Genomic DNA, 22,422 nt, shown 5'->3' on the forward strand with positions numbered 1-22,422 from the left:
AGATCTAAATCTCCAAAACCAAAACCAACCGCCATACACAAACACAAAAGCAACACAAACCTAAGCTTCTGGAAACATTCTCTTTCAGCGTAATTTCATACTTCATCTGATTCAAGGCTCTCAGCAGCTCTTGACGGTTGTGTTCAGTTTTGTTTTTTAAATGCAGCATGTTTTCCCTGAACTCCAAAACATGGCTTCTACAACTAATTAATTGATTGTCTGCAAAGAAAACATATATGCATATATTTACACATGTAGCAATTTTATCATACGATTTATTGTATTAACAAAACATATCAAGTAAAATATAAGCATCTATCGCTCTCTCTATATATACATACAGAGAATGGTATGTGTATATTATAAGTATACATATACAAATTTATACAGTGTAACATATGGAATAGATATGAACATATAGAGAAGACAGAAAAGGAAGAACAAAATGTTAACAATAGGTGCAAATGGAATTCTCAAAGATTATTTTGGCCTTATTTCTTTGTACTTTTCCAATGACTTCCAAATTTTCCATATTGTGCATGTATTAGATTTGCATTTAGATGTGAAAACTCCACATCTAAAGTAGAAAATTACATTTAAGAATTTATCTGAAGAAATGACCAGGACCACGCACTCAGACCTGGCCTGGGGACAGTCAACATTGGCAGGCATAGAAGCCAGTTCAGAAGGCTGAGATGGGTTTGCTGGTGAGGGAGGAGGTGCTCTGGGAGTATATAGAGTCCTGGAAACCAAGGAGGAAAGTCAAGTGCATGAGGGAGACCAACTGTTGGATGCACTGAATGGACAATGGTGGCTTGGTGACTGCTGTGATGTGATGTGGCTGAAAGCCAATTTGGAGTGGGTTCAGTAGATGACAGGCGTAGAAGACTTAGAACAGGAAGTTTGGGCAAGGCTCTTTCTAGGAGCTTTGCTATATGAAGGAGTAGAAAAGTGGGGTAGAAACTAGAGAGGGTTGGGGTCAAGAGAGTTATTCATTTTTTTTTAAGATGATGGAAAATAGTGGTGTTGTACGCTGATGGATGTGATCCTAGAAAGGGGGAACAATTTACAAGACATGGGAAAGCAGACAAGAGGGGATGGAACCTAGTATCCAAGTGGAGGGGCTGACTTTTGCCAGGGGCAGGGACAGTTGAAGCTGTCACAACAGGACAGAGCACAGGTGAAGTGGCACTTCACCTGGAAGGTGAGCTTTCCCTTGGGAAGCTCTCTCCTTATCACCTTTATTCTCAGCGAAACAGGAAACATAGTGACAGGCTTAGTGAAAGTAGGGAGGAGATACTGGAAACTCAAAGTAAAAAAGAAGACAAAATAATCCTCTAGAAAAGGAGGAGGTTGGACAGGACAGGGGTTCATCATACAATATTGAAGAAGCATTAACTTGAAGTTAGTGTCACGAATTTGAAAGACAGTCATTATAATGTTTGTTTTACTCCAATTATAATCAGTCATTGGGGTAGACATTCAGCGTCAAAGAGGAAATAGATTCAGCAGGAGTATGATTTAGCTAAACACGTGTAAGAGAGAAGCAAGGTACTCTCTTGAGGGTATGTGCCAGGGAACTATGACAATTGTCTGTGTTTAGGCTGGGCAAGTACAACACCGCTATTTTCCATCATGGAACAGAGTGGGGCTGAGGGATGTGAAAAGTTAGGCTAATGAGTAGACTGCTCCCTGGTGTGTCAAAGGGTGGTTGACATCAGGGTACTAAAGAGCGCAACCTGGAAATTTGGAGGTGGTGGTCAGAGATTGGGATGTTTGAAGTGGACATTATGGAAGCAAATCATTATTGCTAGCAGCACAGTTAAAGCCCTTAAGGAATGAGGGAGAGAGACCCATGATTCTGAATCACAGGGAGAGAAGGTGCCATTTGATATCATCCGAGTAAATACCGAGGCATCTGGGGACAAATGGTGGGAGGAAGATTTGGAAACAGCAATGCGAAGGACAGAGGGCATTTTCCCAGCTTTCAGTACAAGTGGCGTGGCAGAGAAACAGCTACCACTTGACACAGGCCACTAGGGAAGTTGGCTCCCCAGGGACGGTCCAAGTGTCAGTGTGAGCAAGATGGTGCAGGGAACTTCAGAGAAGAGGGTTAGAGACAGACAGTTAGCGCGCCTGACCATGAATCGTAGAAAGCACAAAGGCCTTGAGCAATAGGAAGAGTTGAGAGAGAGAAATCGAAGGTGGAGGGGCTACCCACACAGCATGGGGGGATTAGAGTGCGGAAAAGCAGAGACTGGGAGAAAGATCATCATGGAAGACCTGAGGAAGACACAGCGATGAGGCCGAGTGTGGGAAAGAAAGAGGGAAGTGTGTCTTCAGGGACACAGAGAACTCACAGTTTATTCTCCCCCCTGAGGCAGACTGGGGTTAGGGTCCTCTGCTGAGCCCTAAGGTCTCTGGGACGTCCTCTTGCCCCATGATGACAGGCTGGAAGGGAGAGATCTGATCCACATGGAACTCCCAATGGAATTAAATAGAGTCTGGGAAGTTAGGTGAATTTTATCTAGTTCCATCCTGCTCCCAAACAATCACAGTTCTGAAGGGAAACTGGAGACTGGGGTTGTGAACTGAATGGACAACTTGTGGTGTTTGCCATGACCCAGGAGATAATAGGTAGCCCAAAGAAGTCAGGGCTGCATGCAAAGGTTCAACAGAGTGTGTGTGTGTGTGTGTGTGTGTGTGTGTGTGTGTGTGTGTGTGTGTTAGAGTAGATGCTGGAGGGAAGTAGAGATGAAGCAGGGAGGGTGTTCCTGAGAAATCGAATGGAAACAAGTAGGTTTCCAGCTTTCTTTAATAAGCTGACTCTATCACCATCTGGAATGGTTTATTGTGACTTTGCAAGGCTGAGGGTAGCATGGAAAACCCACAGGCTAGATAGACAAGCAGCTGGAAGGAAAAATTACTGTGATCCAGTAATTTTATACACAGATATATTATTATTTATATACCAAAAAAAAAAAAAAACAAAAAAAAAACAAAAAACCCTCTCATAAATGTAAAGGTAATTTACATGTACCATTCTTTAACAAAATGTACTAAAAAATGTTTTCCAAGTAATTGGAGATACAAAATTAAATGAGGAAATCATGGTCTAAAAGTATTAGAGGTACATTCAAATTCACCAGATATAGTGATTTAAATATAAACGATTTTTATAAAATGATGACAAGATGAAACAGAAAGCAACAGAATTTTTAAAATAAGACTATGCATGATGAAAATATAAATATATGTTTAAAACGTTTTATGATTCTAGATGAAAGTAGCAAACACCAGAAAATAGAAGAAAAGAAGGTAGAAATAAAAATCCTAAAGTATTAGATTGAAATAGGAAGAGCTCAAAAGTTTTATTTGTATCGTTATTAACCTGATCATCAGTAGTTATAGAAATGAGTAGTTACAGAACTGGGGATTATTGGTGATTCTTCTCCCTGGGAGCTGTTCACTGGTTCTGGACTCCACTGGAAATGAGGCTGGGAGTTGGGGCAAGACAAAGCAGAGGCTCCCAGGAAAGCCCAGGGCATAGAGATTCAATGGAAGGTCTTGAGGATCTCAGAAAAGATCACCAGAGGGGAAAAGAGGTGGCAGTAAGGTTAATTCATTCGTAGTGGCTCTCATCTCTTTTCACCCTTCTGTTGCCTTCATTCCTTCCCAGGCATTTTCTGCAGTTAAGACAGGATTTGGGAATACTCCTGCCTACTTAAGCATCCAGGAGACATGCACAGTCACCTGCAAGGCTGTCCTTCCATTCCACAGCAGTGGGATTCTCGGCTGGGTACGCGACCACGCAGCTGAAGGCTGTACATCTCAGAGTCTCTTGCCTTGGTTGCCGTGTGTCTAGGTGGCATCCAATGCACTGTGAGTGGAACTGATGTGCCCCCTTCAGATCCAGCATCTAAAGAGGAGGGGCATGTCTTTCTCTTCTTTATGTGCCCCTGGGGTTGGATGCCAGTATGGGGGACCTCTACTGGATCCTACAGATGAACAGAGTGCCCTGGAGTTGGACAGCACCGAGATGAAAGGAACCCAAAGACTCCAATGAGGCTGGAGAGGAGAATCGCCACTCCTACCCGCTATTCCATTCAAAACACCATTGTCCTGCGTGCTTGTTAATTTTAACAGATCTGGACTTGCCTTAGAACCTATTAAAAGGACCTAGGATACGGTCCAGAGGAAAGGAAGGGGCAAAATAAAGCTTCTAACCTTGGTTGCTTTCTTCAAATATTCAGACATATCATTAGAGAAGCAATAGAGAGGTTAAAACAATGTTAAGGCATACAAATGGAAAAAAAGAATTGTAATCTCACTTCTCCAAGATAATCACTATAAATGTTTTAAAGTTTTGTTTTATATCAACCTGGCATTTAACCTGCTTTTGTTTCTCACTTTACCATATACATGTCAGATACAGTGATAAAGGGAAATAGTCCATTAAGGTAGATTATATGGTTCATGTTATGTCAAAAGAGTATAATCTATGATGAAAATGAAATAATTTTTAAATTTTTTTAATTGAACAAAATTGACTATATTCCTGGTAAACAACATGTTGTTCTGAAATAGGCATGCATCGTGAGATGGCTAAATGGGGCTAGTTAATATGCGCATGACCTCACATCCATTTTGTGGGGGTGATGAGAATACTTAAAAATCTACTCATCAATTTTCAAGCATACAAAACATTGTTTTTAACTATAATCACCATGTTTCATGTCATACAAAAGAACAAGTCTTTGTTAGACAGTCAATATATCAAAACATATAAAGAAAAACTATGAGAGACCTAAGAATATTTTTTTTAAAATGCTACTTCAACTGGTAGAGAAAGCACAGAAATTAGTTAATGATTTGGATGGAATAAAGGTCAGTGCACACTTGAATTACAATAAATTTCAGATGGATTTTTTTTATTAAGGCAAAATATAAAGCTATATATTTGGGTTCACCACTGGCGAGTTTTTCAGTCTTTGCCTTGTAGGAACAAGAGCATACATGCAGCCTTTCTCTCCCCTTATCCTTCAAAAAACCCAAATCACTATTACAGTTTAGATGTGGAATGTTTCCCAAAGTCTTATGTGTTGAAGGCTTGATTCCCAGCTGGTGGCACTGTGGGGAGGTAATGGAGGCTTTAAGAGGTGGGACCCAGTTGGAAAAAGTGAGTCACTGGGAGTATGTCTTTGAAGGTATATTTTGTCATTGACCCTGGCAAATGACCATGAGGCGAGCATCTTTCTTCCACCACACTCTTCTGCCATGATGCCTGCCTTAGGAACTAAAGAAATCAGCAAGCCATGAAACCTCTGAAAACAAAAATAAACCATTCCTCCTTTGTTATTCTCAAGTATTTTGTCACAGTGGCAAAAAATTAACTAATACAATGTCTAGTCATTAACTGACTTATTACATATTTACTGTTTCATGTCTACCTCCAGAACTCTCTAGAATGTAAGCTTGATAACGGTAAGATTGGTTTTCTTCTCTCTCTCTTTTTTTTTTTAACTACTAAATTCCCAATGCCTGAAACAGTGAATGGCTTATAGCTCTTAGTACAAATATATGATGAATAAATGAAATGAATGTAGGACTGAAAGTTCAAGGAGACCCTGTCTCAAAATAAAAAATAAAAGCGACTAGGGATTTTGTTCAGTGATAAAATATCTCTAAGTTCAATTCCCAGTACCAAAAAAAAAAAAAAAAAAAAAAAAAAAAAGAAAGAAAGAAAAGAAAAATAGGAATGAATGGATGTGTCAGTTTAGGAATTGATTTTAGTGATTTTTAAGCTGAATCCTGCTCTAATCAAAAGAGTTGCACCTAGCTAAATAAGCCTTGACTATGTATATAGTAGATATTATTTGAGGATGCTTACAAACATGCTGGTGGATATAGTGTAACCAGTATAACCCTTTGTAATTAGGGTTTCCTGGGTAATATTCTTTTTGCAAAATGTATCATATGTGCAGAGTTAATATATCATGGGTGATGCAATATATCTGGGTTTCCAGAATGTAGAACAGTCCCTGAAGGATCAATTTGGTAAATACGAAAAGAAGGAGTTTTCTCTAGAGGAAACAGTATTTACAGAAACAGTCATAGAGAGTGTTAAAAGACACAATCTCTAATCTTAGATTTGCTTCCTTTTGTTCTTCTGTGATAAATCAAGCTATTGATAATCTTTTTAAAAAATATTCATGCTACTTGCGTATACACTTGGGTATTTAGTGAGGACAACATGTTATAAATCTACTTTGCATGGTTTGCAATAAACAATAATTAGATGCTTTGCGCCAACTGAGCATCTTTGTAGTGAAATTGTGAAAACAAATACTGGTTCCTGTGGGTCATGAGCCAATATGACTTCTGCTCGTGGGGAAAAAAAAAAAAAAAAAAAGTTCCAGGTGTGATCCTAAGTTCCATTGATCTTTGTCTCTGTCAGCAAGGACCAAAATGTAAATAAAATGTAAGCCATATCTGTAAGTTTAAGTTTTCTGGTAGCCACATTTTAAAAAGTAAAAGGAAATTAGGGAAAGTAAATTTAAATAACATTTTATTTAATCCATTATATCCAAAAATGTCATTACAACACAAAAGTAATCAATGGGATGTCTTACATTTCTTTTTTGTTCTAAGTAGTCTAACTTCTATGTATCACACTTATAGCACATCTCAATTTTGATGCTGAATATCAATAACATTGGCAAAATGTCACACCAGAACACTGAAGTTTGGCTGATGGAGAGATAGTTTGCACTACTTCAGCTATTAAATGTAAATTTAAATGACCTGAAATTAAAGTAAAAATTCAGTTCCTCATTCACACTGACTGCTTTCTGGGTACTCACCATCCACCTGGCTGGGCTGCCATATTGTACAGCACAAATCTCTAGCATAAATGGTGAGCTTGTTAGCAATGCAGTATCTCAGCTCTCTCACCCCAGACCTACTGAATGAGAACATGTATTCTAATAAGATTCCCAGTTGACTGGTATGCACATTAAAATTTGAGGAACAGTAATGTAAACCTCTTTAATTGTTTTATCTTTATCATCATTGGTATTAACATAGTTCAGGCGTACTGCCTTTAGTGGCACTATAATAATTGCTTCTTAATTGGTCTCTCACCTCCAATTCACAATTAGTCTTCTGGAAACACTGCTAAGGAGTGTTTGTGGTTCCCTGAATGCTCACTGAATAAAGTCCAAACTACTTGCCTTGGTGAACAAGATCCATGACCTGACTCCACCCAACTTGGCTCATTCACTGAATACCTCCAGCAAGGAGAAGCATGGCAAGACCGGCATTCTTTCTTGCACTCATTGTGCTATGTTACTTGAAAATAAACATGGGTAAAGCCAGGTTTCTATTCTAAATCACCTGACAATCAGGTTGCAAAGAAGAGGGGAGATTTAATTTAATAATGATTAAAATGGAATTATCCCCTAAATGCCATCGGAAAGGGGAAGCAGGAACGATGAACTCTTAGAACTGAGGAGCAGGGAAGGGAGGTGAGAAAGGTTTCAGAGAAAAGGGATATTTAAAAACTTGAAGACTACATAGAATTTTGCCTTGTAAGGCAAAGGCAAGGAAGGGCGTTCCAGACTACAGAAGCACCTATCCTGAATTGGGGTGTGCAGCTAGAGGAAAGTAAGCCATTCACTCGTGGGATAAAAGGAAGACCAAAAGTATTGGTCATAAAACATTGCAGGCCACTTTCAATTTTTTTTTTTTTTTTTGGTGGGGGTACTGGGGATTGAACTTAGGGGCACTGGACCACTGAGCTGCATCCCAGGCCCTATTTTATATTTTATTTAGAGACAGGGTCTCACTGAGTTGATTGGTGCCTCACTGTTGCTGAGATTGGCTTTGAACTTGAGGTCCTCCTGCCTCCGGAGTCGCTGGAATTACAGGCGGGTACCACCACACCATTATTTAAAAATTTTTATGCAAGCATTTGTACTCAATGTGGTTCCAAAGAAAGAGTATCTGAGGCAGTTTGTTAGTCAGCTCTCTGTCTCTCAACAAATACCTGAGGGAAAAAAAGAGAATATTTTGGCTCCCAGTTGTGAAGGTTCCAGTCCAAGGCCAGGCAGACCAATGGCTTTTAGATTCTGGTGGGAGTGTCACATGTCAATGGCAGGGAGTATGTGTGGAGCCAAACTGCTCCACCAGGAGTGATTGCCAGGAAGCAGAAGAGAGAATGAGGAAGGGGCCTGAGTCCCACAGTCTCTTTCCAAGGCATGCCCCCAGGGACCTAAAGACCTCCCACTAGACCCCACCTCTTAAAGATCCCACCACCCCCAAGGAGCAACACTCTAGGGACCAAGCCTTTAACACACCGGCCTTTGGGGGACATTCAGCATCCAGAGGATCACAGGCAAGCAATAGGAGATGTTATGGTTTGGATGTGAGGTGTCCCCCAAAAGCTCACAAGTGAGACACTGCAGGAAAGTTCAGAGGAGAAATGATTGGGTGGTAAGAGTCTTAACCCAATCAGTGAATTAATCCCTGGTGGGGTTAATTGCAGTTGCAGGTGTGACTGCACGAGGTTGGAACTGGGGCATGACTTTGGGGTATATATTTTGTATCTGAAGACTCTCTCTCTCTCTCTGCTTCCTGATGATGCCAGCTGCTTCCCCCTGCCACACTCTTCCACCATGATGTTCTGCCTCACCTCGAACCCTGAGGAATGGAGCTGGGCTTCTATGGACTAAGACCTCTGAAACTGTGAGCCCTCAAATAAACCTTTCCTCCTCTATAATTGTGCTGGTCAGATCATAGTCACAGCAGCGAAAAAGTTGGCTAAAATGGGAGATGAAAAATACATTTGGTCTTACTCCCCTCCACGCATGCTTTGCAAGAATCAAATCATACCACACATCCCCCTTTGTGAAAGAGGTTGTATTGTGAAATACATCAGCTATGACAAAGAATATACAGAACAGCTTAAAGGATAATAATAAAATGATGTTTACGAACCAACCACTAGCTGAGTTTTAGAAACCCTGTCTGTGTCCTTCCCAGGACACTTGCCCCTTCTCCTTGTCCTGGATTAGCACATTCCCAAATTTTGTATTCATCATCCACTGCTTTCCTTTATAGTCTTAACACTTTTGCAAGTTGACTTACCCTGGATCTAGACATTGTTAAGTAAAATAAAAGGCATGTATTTGTCCATACTTCTTTTGCTCTTTATGCTTTTGAGATTAACCCATATTGTTGAGTCAAGTTGTAGTTCATTCATTTTTACTGCTGTAAAATATTTCACTAAACCAAATATGCCACAACATATTTATGTCTCCTACTGTTGATGAACAATTATAAGTTATTCATGTACCAAGACTACTCTGAGACACATATAGTAAACATGTTCAAGAGTTTCCCTAGGATCTATCCAGTAGTGGGGATGTTATCTAAAATATTTAACAACCTGTATGGCATAGGTACAGATCTGTGAGAACAGAAATTGGCCACAACTTGGGTAAGATAGAGCACCAAAAAGACAGGCACCCTGAGGATTATGTAGTTGAAAATTGCCAAGATATAAAGTTTTGTAACACATGTTTTGTAACAGAAGTGACTGAATGTTTACTACTCCAAGGAATGTTCGTGTACATTTCTGAAATTCAACATCCACCTCAAATTTCCAATTTCCTAATGTAAAAAAAATCAAAATGGCAGAGAATGGTAGCATTTTCTTGATTGCTAATGATGTTTTTCTGCTTATTAAACATTAATTACATTTTGCTTTAGAATCTCCTTTGCTGGTATGAATACAGCTACATCAACTTTCTTTTGGCTCAGAGTTTTCAGATTTATAGTTTCATCCTTACTCTACCAACACTCTGTGTTTTAAAATTGGAGTATATTTTTTGTAAGCATCATCAAGTTGGGTTTTAATTATATCCATCCAGAAAATTTTAATTTTTTTCAAATCATTGATTATAATCAGTGATACAGTTGTATGTTATTTTACTATTATTTTAGTGGTTAGATTACACATTTCAACATGAGTCCTTGACTCATTATAGTCGAACCCATTTCTTACATTTTCACTTCTTGATAGAACTAAAATTTAGTATAATTCTCCACTTCTCCCCATTACATTTTTTTGTGATCATTGGCAAATATTATTGTTCTATCCATATTTGAAATTCCACCAGACATTCCTCAGATTGTCTTTAATAGTCCACCTTTGGACCTTGTTTCCTGCCGGCTTATAATTGCACCTCGCTTCTCCTCTCCTGCCCAGTTCTGCTCCATGGACAGTAACAATGATATTGCTGCCATATTCCCACAAGGTCAGATACCATGGTGATATTTATATGCTCTGCCATTTGGGTGAGGATGCAGGTGTTTTCCTTCCACCAAAGGAAGAGGAACCCCAAGAAATAATACAGAGGCAAAGGAGCATCTCTATTCGAAATTATAGAACCACTGGACCTATAAGAAGATGCAGAGGAGCAGGAGAGAGGGAAAGGAAATGCTAAGCCCAGGGGGGTCTTCTGAAAGGGGCCTGCAGGCACATAGCCTGGAGTGGCAAAGATGCAAGAATGCTGTGGCTTAAGAAAATATTACAGCACAACCACAAGGGGGTTGCCTAAGGGGCAAGGGGCTATGGCAGAGGGAAGGAGGAAGGGCCTAAGCAGGAAATGGACAGCCAGAACCATAATCAGTGGGGAGACTCCAACAGGCCCTCAGAAGCAGCCAAAAGTTACCCCACTAAAGACATCGGCATTGGATACATAAGCACTGGGTGCCTGCCAGACAAAAGCATCTTCTAGAGAAATCCAAACCACCATACTGCTATCACAAAAGGAAACCTCTAGCTCCCCCATTCCCTCCCAGCCCAATTCCATAGGGGAAGCACAGAAAAGGAGGAGGGGTACAGCAGATTGTATTTGCCAAAGATGGTTACAACTCCCCTATCAGATAGTGGTCCCTCTTTGGTCAAGAGGTACCATCTCTCTCCTTCCCGAATCTGGGTACACCCTGCGACTACTTTGACTAGTAGATACAGCAGAAGTAATGCTCTACCAATTTGGGATATAGTCTTGACCTGGCTGGACAGCTTCCACTTTCTGCATTTTGAAGGGGAGTTGCCTTATGGGCAAAAAAAAGTACAATCTTGCTGTGACCACAATGCCATGTGGAGAAGCCTTGGAGGAGGAGGCACCTCACCGGGAGGAGAGAGATGCCACATTGGTGTATGCAAGAGACTTCTTGGTAGTGAATCTAGCAGATCTACTAGAGGCAGCCCTGAGTGTCCCAGCTGACACTACTTCCCATCATGGACAAATTCCCAGTGTGCCCTTCCTGAAATCCCGAAATTCTTAAATCAAGAGTTAAACAAAATGATAATTTTGAACCACTAAAGTCTGAGGACATTATACAGCAAACAAGGGGGAACTCTGTGAGAGCAGACCACTTTCTTCTCCTGCCAGTCCTTTTCTTCCTAGAGCCATAGTCTAGTCTATCCAGGAGGAAGAGAGAAGAAACTATTAATTGACGATTCCATTGAAGACTTGAAAAGAAGGTGACAAGGTCTTTAGAAGCACCAGTGAGACTGTTTGAAATAAAAAGTTGTCCTAAAAATACAGAATGAGTCTTCGTGATCACTAGGAAACTCTACAGTTAAGTAGGTAAGGAAATTACTAGAAAAATTGAAAAAGCTGTTCTTATTTTTATCCCTACTAGCTGAACCACTTTAATAAACAACTACGTAAGTACATAAGAGTATTAGCATTCATTTAAAAACATTTTCAAAAAGATGTTCTGATTGCTCCCACGTTCCCCAAGTGAGTTAGGTACTCTGTGACCCATCATTTCCATATTCTTGCTTCTATATTCTCACCATTCAATTCTTTCCATTTAAAAAATGTATACATCCAAAAGAAAAGATGTAATACCTAGATAATTTCTGCAGCATGGTGCGAAATATATATACCTAACTCATCACCCAAATGCCTTTGTCTATGGAGGATTTCTTTCCTACCCTATCTCTTAATGTTACCACTCTCCTGAATTGTTATCTGCTTATAATTTCTGTGCTTTTCAGAATACAATTTTTATCACATTTACATGTGCCCCTACATAATATGTGGTTTAATTTTCCTTGTTCCTGGACTTTCTAAAACTTGTATGTACTGATACTTCTTATAAGTCTTTCTAAATTATCTTCATTGTGAACAAAACTAGAAAACTGTTATTTATTGCAGACTCCATTACCAGTGGTGTTCTTCTTATATTTTGCCAAGGAAGGCAGTTGTGTATAAAAGGAAGGAAGTTATTCTGCTTGCTTTTGGTGTTTCCTCCACTGAACTGCTAGCCCTTGCTGGAATGTCAGATGTTCAGGCAGTGGCAACAGCAGCAATAACATGCTAGCTCCAAATCCAGTGTTAGTGGCAGGCAAGTGCTTGCTCTTGCAAAAGAGGTAACTAGGGGCTCTTGGGGGTGCCTGCATTACTCAGGTAACAAGGTCTCAAAGGAGAAAATCTGGGATTGGTTATCTGCACTACTTGGGCTTAAAGGTAGTGATAACCTGCCATGCTGCTCCCAGGAAATAGAATACTATAAGTCCATGATATGCACTGGCAAGATAATTTTCTAAATTATCATTGGTGGTAATGATGAACTTCAATTGGGACCCTAGAGATCAAGTGGATGCTGCATTCACCAATAGCACAGGAGAGATGACTTCTAAGATTGTGGGCGGGATGGTTTTTTATTACTACACTAGGGAGAATTCTCCACCTCTCAGCATTTTTAAACTCTTGTGCTCTCATGGAAATACCTTCTTGGCTTTGCTTTCTCATTTTTCTAGTTTTTCTTTGACTTTGAGCAACTGGAATTTCCCCAAGGCTTATTTCTTGGAACTTTTCATCTATTCCCTAGGTGGTCTCTTCCAGTCTTATGGCTTTAAGCACTGTATGGAGTCTTCAGGTTAATATCACAAGTCCTGATTCAGACTGACACATCCACTTGCCTCTTGAGTTCTTTGACTTTGAGGTCTATTAGGTATTTCATGCATAGCAGCAGTATTGATTTTTATCTCCCCAAACTGTTCCTTCTCCAACCTTCACCATTCAGTAAATGTCAACTCGATTTCTCCAATGGTTTCAACCAGTGGTTCTCAAATACTGATTTACACAACCGGGGAAGGGGTGTTGCCACTGACATAGACTGGAGGGAACCCAGGGATACTGCTAGAACATTCTACAAAGTACAGGATAGCCCTCCCTGCCTAAGAGGAAAAAACAACAACAACAACAAAAAACCCTATGCAACCTAATATCAATAGTGCTAAGGTTGAAGAATCCTACTTTAAGCCAACAATTCTTGGAGCATTCTGTGATTCTGTCATAGCCCAAATCAGTAGTCATTTAAATATATACGAGCATGTGCCACTCCCCTGCATAAAACCCTCCTACCACTCCGTCTTACACAGAATGGAACCCGTGGTCCTTTCTTGGTCCCTATGGCATCATTCTTCTCCCACTTTCCTTATTCCCTTGACCTCTTGACTGTACCATGCATTTTTCCACATGCTGGGAACATGGCAGTCAGCAAAACAGGGGGAAAACATCTGTCCTCACAGAGTTCAAATATTAGTTGAACAAATAAATGAGTTATTAATATCATGAACTTAAAGAAAATCAAAGTGGTTATCTACCCATAAAAATTAGTTAACTTAAAAAGGGGAGGGAGTAAAGCATGAGACTATGGCTATCTTTTAATAAATATCCCCAAATTTTCATTGATAATGATTACAACTACAGACCAAATTTTTAAAACACTGGGACTATCCCAGGTGCTTTATATAAATCACTACATCAAAAATTAAAAGATGTCTGTGTTTTCTTTTGTTCATATAAGAACATCTCTCATCATAGGATTGATTTCCTAGTTACTTTAGAGGTAGATTCCATAGAAACACAGAGAAAATGAAAAATCTGGATTTATCTGCATTTTAAAAGTGAGTTTTTTCCCCCAGGAACTGTGTCTCATTTTCTGAGCTTGACTATCTGAATGGCAATAATATAAATGCTTTCAGGAACCAAACCTCTTTTTTTCTGATCATAACTAGAAAACACATCAAAATGATTTGTATCTCAAAGTCTACAATTTCATTATAAGAATGTTAATTGTATTAAAGCATCCTCTGAAACTATTATTCTAAATTATCTTCCAAAATTACTATAAGTTCACATTTTGCTTTCTAATTACAGGAAACTGCTTATTTTTATTATAAATGAGCTCATTGTTTGTTGTTCTAAAAATAAATAAAAATGAATTTCAATAATGCTCTTTATAGAAAGTGCAGAAGAGGGAAAGGGTTTAACTAAAGATTAGGGGACATTTTATAAATCAGATAAATTAATATACATTTCTAATCTTTGAAAAGAGTATGTGGGTATTTTGCATACACCAGGACACTAAAGAACTCAAATATGGAATCCTTTCCAAACTTGAACCTTTAATTACTGCTAAGATTACCTAGTGTGCACCTGAATCATAAATGTGTTCGGTTGGAAAGATGAAAATTTAACCTAAAACAACGTAACACAATATTGGAAATCTGGATTAATAACTTAGTGTTCCTATGTCTTAAGTTTAAAAATTTAAGTGTCCTTATGCCTTAACTTTAAAAATGTGAACCCTAAAGATCAACTACGGACAAATACGGTTGACAAACAAGACTCCTAGTTAGAGCTGAATATCAGACACGCGAGGAACAATTTTTTTAGAATTATGTCCCATGCAATTTTTTATACTAGCAAAATTCATCCTTTATCTGAAATTCGAGTTTCCTGGCAAGGTTTATTTTTGCTTGCTAAATCGGCACCCCCATAGACCATGAAAGACTTCTGAGAGGAGTTGAAGTCACACATTCACACGCTTCTGAAAATGATGGAGAAGGAAGAAAAGGAGGGGAGGCGGGACGTGGGTCCGGGGTCCTTGGATCATAGGAGGGGCAGCAGCCTCAGAGGTGGGATTCCGCCGGGACCTTTGGAGGGACTGGAGCCCTACACAGCGATCGGGCCCGGGTCCCGCCGCCAGGTCCGTTAGCGCGCGCGGGCGGGTCATGGTCACCGCATAGAGGACGGGGTGCGCCCGTTACAGCTCAACCGCCCGCCGGCCGGTCGGGGGCTTGGGGCACTTCAATTACAAAGCACGACGCGTGTATCCTAAAACGAGAGCAGGCCAATGCCACCAGGTGGCCACGTCTACCCTACTCCTTCCCGGCCACTCCCACATTGCTGGATCCTGGAAGCCGGGCTGGGGGCTAAGCGGGGCTGGAGAAGCTGCCCGCCGCTTACAAGTTTGAGTCAGCTTGGAGATGCAGAAGCAGGAGAAGCTGAAGAGCGTGACCGCGACGAAGGAAATGAGCAAGTTCACTTGCTTGGTCCTCATGATTGCTGGCCCGGTGGTCGGCAGCCGGCAGCCCCCAGGATGCAGAGGCCAAGCGCGTGGCCTCTGCACGCGCGCCTCTGAGCCTCCTCTGCACGTGCGCCCACAGTGCCGCTTGGGCCCCCAGCACACTGGCCCTTGAGGGCTTCCTTCCCGCAGAACTCCTGCACGTTTATCTCTGACCTCGGGTTTAGCACATAATATAACCCGTTTGCTATGCTGCTGGTTGTTGAATACAACGAACGACGGGAAAACCCCCCAGTGCCTGGCACGGGGTGGGTGCTCACTTATTTCCCCGTAGTAATTCGTCAGACTTTTTCAAAGCTGGGAAACGCGGTACTTGAAGTTCTGCACTCTGATCTCTCTTATTTGGGATGCGCTGGTTGTATGTGGTTATAAGGGATCTATTTCATACCAGCGCTGGGCTGGATTCTTGGCCCTGGAGAAGGGAGAATGATGTGAACATCTGCCAGCCTGTGAATGCCATTGTAAGCCTGTGTGCCAGTGGCCAGGAGCTGTGACCTTGAATTGAGCAGGGAATGGGCCAGATCCTAGAAGAGGGAGGTGAAGAAGTACTTCAACTTTATCCTCCTGCATGCCTTCGGACTGTGTCTTTTGGCTAAACTCTACCAGGATTCAGAAGACAAGACAAGCATTTCAGCTTAGTGTACCAGGTCCTACAAACATTCCTCCTGGGGAATGGAGAAGGGTAGAGAGAGGCTTGGAGTAGATGAGGGCAGGGGAAGGAAGCTACTCAGCACAAACAGGTGTCTCCAGAATCAGTACTTCTTTATCCTTCAGTATTGCTATTTGAGTTGTCTTCCCACCACCTCCTTTGGATGTCCCACTTCAATTTACAGATGTCCAAACTTGCCCACCAAGCTAGCTATCTTTCCAGAGCTCCTCAATTTTATCAATGGCACCAGATCAATTTCACTGGCTTTCATTACATCCCATCACTTATAAACTCTTTACAGTCCTTCTTTGAAATGTCAAATTTCCAGACTTGTGTTTCTGTTGTTATAACCCCAATATTTGGATTATTACAATGACATTTCCAACCGGTCTCGCTGTAGTATCTGCCCTCTCCAATGTCAGTTGACCTTCCTGGTTCACCACTGTCAGCACTAAGTCCTGTTTAGTAGCCCCTCTCTCCCTGTCCAGCCCCTCACTGCTTTTTCACTACTTCCCAGGAAACTTACATGCCTTTGGAACCTGCCAGGCTCTTTTCTTCCCCCTACCCTTTGTATGTGTATCATATCACTGTTTCTGTGCCTCTTCTCTTGATGTCTGCCCTCTGCCCACAGTGCCCCCCATTCTTTCTGACCATCCAAATCTTTTCATTATCTCAAGGTCTCACATTATATCTGTTTCATAAATCAAAACCTGATGATAGCAGACTTCTCTGACTTCCTATAGTATATAGGTCCCTCCTGTTCGTTTTGATATTACCTAATGTATTTGGGAGGAAGAGTCCTCAAAATGATCCTAATTTCACCCATGGTTGAGGGAGAAAAATGTTCAAAGTGTACTGAATTGTTAGTTGTCTTAGGAAATTGACTTATACATTTAGAGCTGTTCATTTGGGCATTTTACTTTAAACCACTTGTCATCAAGTGAATTAAATCTTCATAACTACTCAATCCAAATCACAAATCAAATAAATACATTTTCTTCATATTCACTATTTGCTTCGTAACTTTAATTAAAACATATTAGCAACTGATTAGTTAAAATAATACCAGCTCCAGGAACAGATAACTTTTTACATTTCCATAGTTTAATACAAAAGCGGATTTTTTTCCTGACACAAGTAATGTTTAATAACTATTTCCAATTTCTTGGCTGCTTTCCAAGTGATCATCCAGAGTCCCAGCCTCTTCCATCATGTGACTTTCCTGTCCTCTAGGGTTTTGGAAACTTCTTTGGTTCACTAGAGATTGGGGGGAGGGGTATCTTGATTAAAATTGACACAAGTGAATTCCACTGAAATTTTACCAAAACAAACAAACACCCTAAAAAATATAGTCCTGGCTGGGCATCTTAACCAAAATAAAAATAATGTTTTTCAGAACTTTTAGTCTGGGGTGAAGCTCAGAGAGTCAGAAAGTGCTTGCCTACTAGGCATTAGGCCCTAAATTCAAACCCTAACACAAAAAATGTAACTCCTCTACCCTTCTAAATAAATCATTAGTTTTTGAAATTGATAAATGAGTACAACTAAGAAGGAGCATAGTATTATTAGAAAGAAAAACATATCAGTCACATTAAATATATAATTAATTTTATAGTAAATTTGAACACAATGTTGCTACTTACCAGCCAAGTACCATTGGAAAGGTTTTTTTTTTTTTTAATGGCAATAATAAGGAAATGGCATTATATTAAAGTTAATAAGAAATATAACCTTGACCCATAAATTCCTGAGTATATTATATAAATTGGAAAGGTTTTAAATCCTTTCCAAGCTTGCATTCCTCATCAGTGAGATGAGATGAATAACACTTGTCCAAGGTTGCTGAGATTAAATAAAATATTTAAAATAGCCTAGCACACTTCCGGTCCTAATGTAAGTGCTGTCAGCCTAGATTCCTGTACTCACCCAGTCTGATTTCATTTTAACCTCTCCAGCTATAGTACTAAAGGTCATGCTCTACACAAATTCATCAACAACATGTGGTTGAGATCAGAAAAGTACTTGGTTCTCACATTTTATAGTTCTTGAAACTATAAAGAAAAGAACAAAACCCCCCAAAACCCTGCCAATGATTTGACCTTGAGTCAGGACACATGACATTTATTGAGCACCTGCTCTGTGCCAGTCAGCAAATAAGATACTGTCGATACAAGTATTCACCTGCTTGCTCTCTGTTCCATCCAGCTTCTTCATTATGCTCAAACCTGGACTGCATCCGCTAAATACTGATATTCTTACCTATCAGAAGTATTCAGGACTCAGCTGAAATGGCCCTTCCTTTGTGAAGCCTTCATTGATGGCCCATGTGACGCCATTCCTCTCCTCCTTGAACTTCTGGAGCACTTGACCCTCTCTCAGGGTACTCAGTCTGCATCACATGATTGCTATACCCTCTACCATATCATGAGCCCTAGAAGGGAGAGATGTGACATTTTCACATCATATTCCCAGCTGTATGTTCCAAGGTGGTTTACAGTGCAAAGATATAGATGTGTGCACACCAGTAGTCCCAGCAGCTTAGGAGACTGAGGCAGGAGGATCATGAGTTCAAAGTCAGCCTCAGCAACTTAGTGAGGCCCTCAGGAACTCAGTGAGACCTTGTCTCTAAATAAAATTTTTAAAAAAGGCTGGAGATGTGGCTTAGTAGTTAAGCATCCTGGGTTCAATCCCCAGTATCAAAAGAAAAAAAGAAAAAGAATGAAAGATATTGATTGATTGAAACACAAGCTTGTGGTACCACTGAGCTATATCCACATCTGACTATTTATAGTCACCACCCACTATGATTTATGCCAACAAAAAATTTTGTTCCTGGAAATCTAGTAGAGAATACAATAGCATCCTCAAACACCTTCAATTCCCTTTGGTGATTTTTAAAAAGTTAGTGTCACACTCAGAACATGGAAAGTAGAGAACTGCTAAGCAGAAGATAAATATTCACTACACTAACAGAAATGGAAAGAGTATTCTCCAGGGACATTATCGGCATTACAACCACCAAATCTTCTTTAGTTAACCTCAGACTAATTGGTGGTCTCACGACAGTTGTTAACAGAAAGTAAACTTAGCGCAAACACATTTTTCTAGTATTTGTGTAGGATCCCGAAGGTGAAAACAAGCTGAGAAGCCAAGTATGGTAGTGCACACCTATAATTCCAGCCACTCAGGAGGCTGAGGCAGGAGGATCACATATTAGAGGCTAGTGTGAGCCACTTACTAAACTCTGTCTCAAAATTAAAAATATAAAACTCTGGATATGTAACTCAGTGGCAGAGCACCTCTGGGTTCAATCTCCAGTACCACAAAACAAAACAAAAACAGAGATATTGAAGGTGACTAAAACACCTGCTGTCCTGGTCCCCGTTTCGGATGACTTAGAAGGAAGTCATCTGTACCCAGGGCAAGTGCTGTTGTTTCAGGAAAATGACAAGACCGAGGGGAACGCTTCTGGATCATCTATGGCAGCCATTCCTCCTGAACTTTAGCATGCATAAGGAAGTCCAAGCCAGACAACTGAATGACTAGAGGTCACAGTGACAAGAAGCCATGCTAGGCATTTTTCAGTGAAGCCAATTTCCATCTGGATACAGCTGTGTGGGAGACCCTCAGTGAGACCAGCAGCAGAACTGCCTAGCTGAACTCAGCAAACCCACAGAATCATAAGAAATAATAAATCATGATTTTAAGCCACAAAATATGGAATGGTTTGTCTTTCTGCAATAAGCAATGATACAGGAAGCTCATGATACAGGAAGCTCATTCCCTCTAAGCCTCCTGTATGTGAGAAGGGTTTACATTTGACCAATCATATTCCATGGCTCTGCACATGAAGATAGTTCAGCTCTTCTCAGACTGGTCAAACAAGGCTCAATGGTGAGACTTTTAAATCTAGACCTGGAGTTTCTAGGGTCATCTTGCCTGTAGAAAGGGAGAGCATGCCCAGAGTAATTCCACCTCAGCAGAGGCGAAGGATTTCATTTGATGGTCTACCTATTCCAGTCACGTCTGAATCACTCTTCACCTCTGGCCATTTTATTTGCATGAGCCAATACATTTCTTTCACCCAGTTTAAATCAGTATGAGCTGGGGTCCTACACCTTATAACTGACTGATTTAAGGATTCCAGCAGACAAACAGAGTAGAGCAGTAATGGGAATCGAAAAATAAAAGAACCCTGGGAGGTTCAGCTAGGTGACGTCAGCTTCAGGCATCAGAACATCTATCAGCAATGTCAGTGTTCCAGAATAAAAGTGGCAGCTCCAGAATCATTGAATAAAGGTGTGTGGGTTGTGTCTTATCAAGGAGGCCCTGCCCAGGGAGGGCTGGTTGAGGCTGAAATCAGCACTTGCTCTAAAGGCACTCTGGTTCAGGATGTGTGTGCTTAAAGCAAGGAGCGTGCCTTTTACTAATTCATGCAGAAGTGTCGAGTAGGATGCCTGGAGCCTCACCAGCCCCGGGAACGATGGGACAAGGTCAAGGCCTCCATCCTTACAAGAACAAGAAAGCCACATAGGTTAATGCATAGTGTACCTAGAAAGGACCAGAAAAACAAGCATAGCCAGTTAAATCACAATTCACACAATGCCAGACTGCTACTGCTGAGCTGGGGTTGGATCCTGAGTCATAATTTTCCTGCAGATTGTCCAAGTTTTCAGGCCAAAGAAGTAAGTGAGCTGCAAGCTGATTCGGTAGGAGAGTGGTTCTGAGGGCTTTTCCCATCACCAATATGATGTGGCTTTACATCTGGTCTAATGACTATCATTCTCTTGCCAAGAGACACTCTAGGGGGCAGGGAGTGACAGTTCTTGTCTCACTGTTAACCATTCACTTTTTCTCCTGCCATTAATATGTCAATGCTTTTCCCTTTATCACCTGTCAGATTCATATTAGCTCTCTTAGGTGAGGGTCCACACTGCTAAACCATAAAGAAGCACAGTAGGAAACTTCCCAGGGTCTCCTCTTTTGTCCATGCTCAGGAAGAAATGGTAGTGTTGTCTAGATCAAGTACAGTCTAGCCATATTCCCACTGCAAGGGGTGAGCAGGAAAAATGTGTGGACTTATAGTCCATGCTGGCTTAGGCACATGATACAAGGCAGAGGTTTCCTGGGTGGCAATGCCGACTGGAGTGACAGAACATTTATATTCAAAGAAAAAGAAGTTGTGTTCTGAGAAGCAACATTCCCTTCCACTGGGTCACTCCAATGCAATAGCGATTCCTTAAACATAGGACAGACTAAAATAAAAGTTTATAGGTTGTGAAAGGAGAGTTCTATCAGGACATCCTCCTCCACCTCTTCACTTCTATCTCTAGCACCTGTATCATGCTAGGGTTCTTTTCCAGGGGTAGATAATTCTGTGCATTGTTAACATAAATATATTCTTTGGTCCACTGAGATGTATGATTAGGAAACAAAATGGCTGTATAATGCTACATTCTGAGCTCTTGATCATATTTGCTGCTTTGACTTGGCCCAAGATGAAATAAGTGTCAAACTTATTTGAATCCTTTGGGGCTCCAAATAGTAATCCTAGATGTTCACTGGCTCTTATGCTTAGTCCTCCAAGCCCAGGAGATTTTCCCAAAAGCCATCTTTAAGTGGTTGGCATTCAACGATTTCTTACCAATTAGTGGTTTAAGTGAGGAACAAGTAGCACATATAATTATCATGTGTCTTGGGTACCACCATGTCAACTCAAAGTAGCTACCCACGTGGCTGCTTTCAGGGGATGGTAGGCCATCGGTTTGGTATTTTATTCATTCACCTAACATCCTCCCTTGGAAATCCTATAGGGCCTCCCATAATTGAATCTCTAGCACTGGAGAATTCCTATTGTTAACTCATCAAGATTCTTACATTCTTGACCTCACAGTTAAGCCATTGGTTACTGTCTATGACTCTGCAAATATCCAGACATTACCCAAAGAAAAGAACTAAGTTCTCTCTCCACTGTCTTGTACACCACTCTCAACTCTGCCCGGATGGGAACTTGCCTTCACATTACTTGAGTCTTTTCTGTTCACCGGGCAACTAGTAGCAGACTTAAACTGGCATTCCTGCTGTATAGGCATTCTTCTGGATAAACGAAGAAACCTGACCTATTTTGGTGGAAAGAGAGTGTTGATGCCTAGACCATTCAGTGACAGAAGTGGGCCGCATGTTAATCTTAAGACAGAGATGATACCTGCTCAGGTATGTCTCAAAACTCCCCAGAGAAACTTCTCATGATGAGAATTTTGTTGTTCCACTCTTTATTATAACCTCTTTGCAAGATCTCCAATGACATAATAGGTAGC

At 40.8% G+C, this 22,422-nt stretch overlaps 1 protein-coding gene across 1 annotated transcript in view; it reads right to left on the reverse strand.

The window, feature by feature from the left end:
• The window catches only part of MGAT4D (MGAT4 family member D), a gene marked incomplete at both ends in the record, with an annotated part of 43,658 nt that extends 28,226 nt beyond the window's left edge, over nt 1-15,432 (reverse strand). Inside the window, 2 exons of the mRNA XM_079153133.1 lie at nt 61-219; nt 15,339-15,432. Of these exons, the coding sequence (XP_079009259.1) occupies nt 61-219; nt 15,339-15,432 (253 nt within the window). The remainder of the gene's footprint in view (nt 1-60; nt 220-15,338) is intronic.
• Nucleotides 15,433-22,422: the final 6,990 nt, after the last annotated feature.

This window comes from Sciurus vulgaris, assembly GCF_902686455.1.
Source record: "Sciurus vulgaris genome assembly, chromosome: 9".
Lineage (NCBI taxonomy): Eukaryota > Metazoa > Chordata > Mammalia > Rodentia > Sciuridae > Sciurus > Sciurus vulgaris.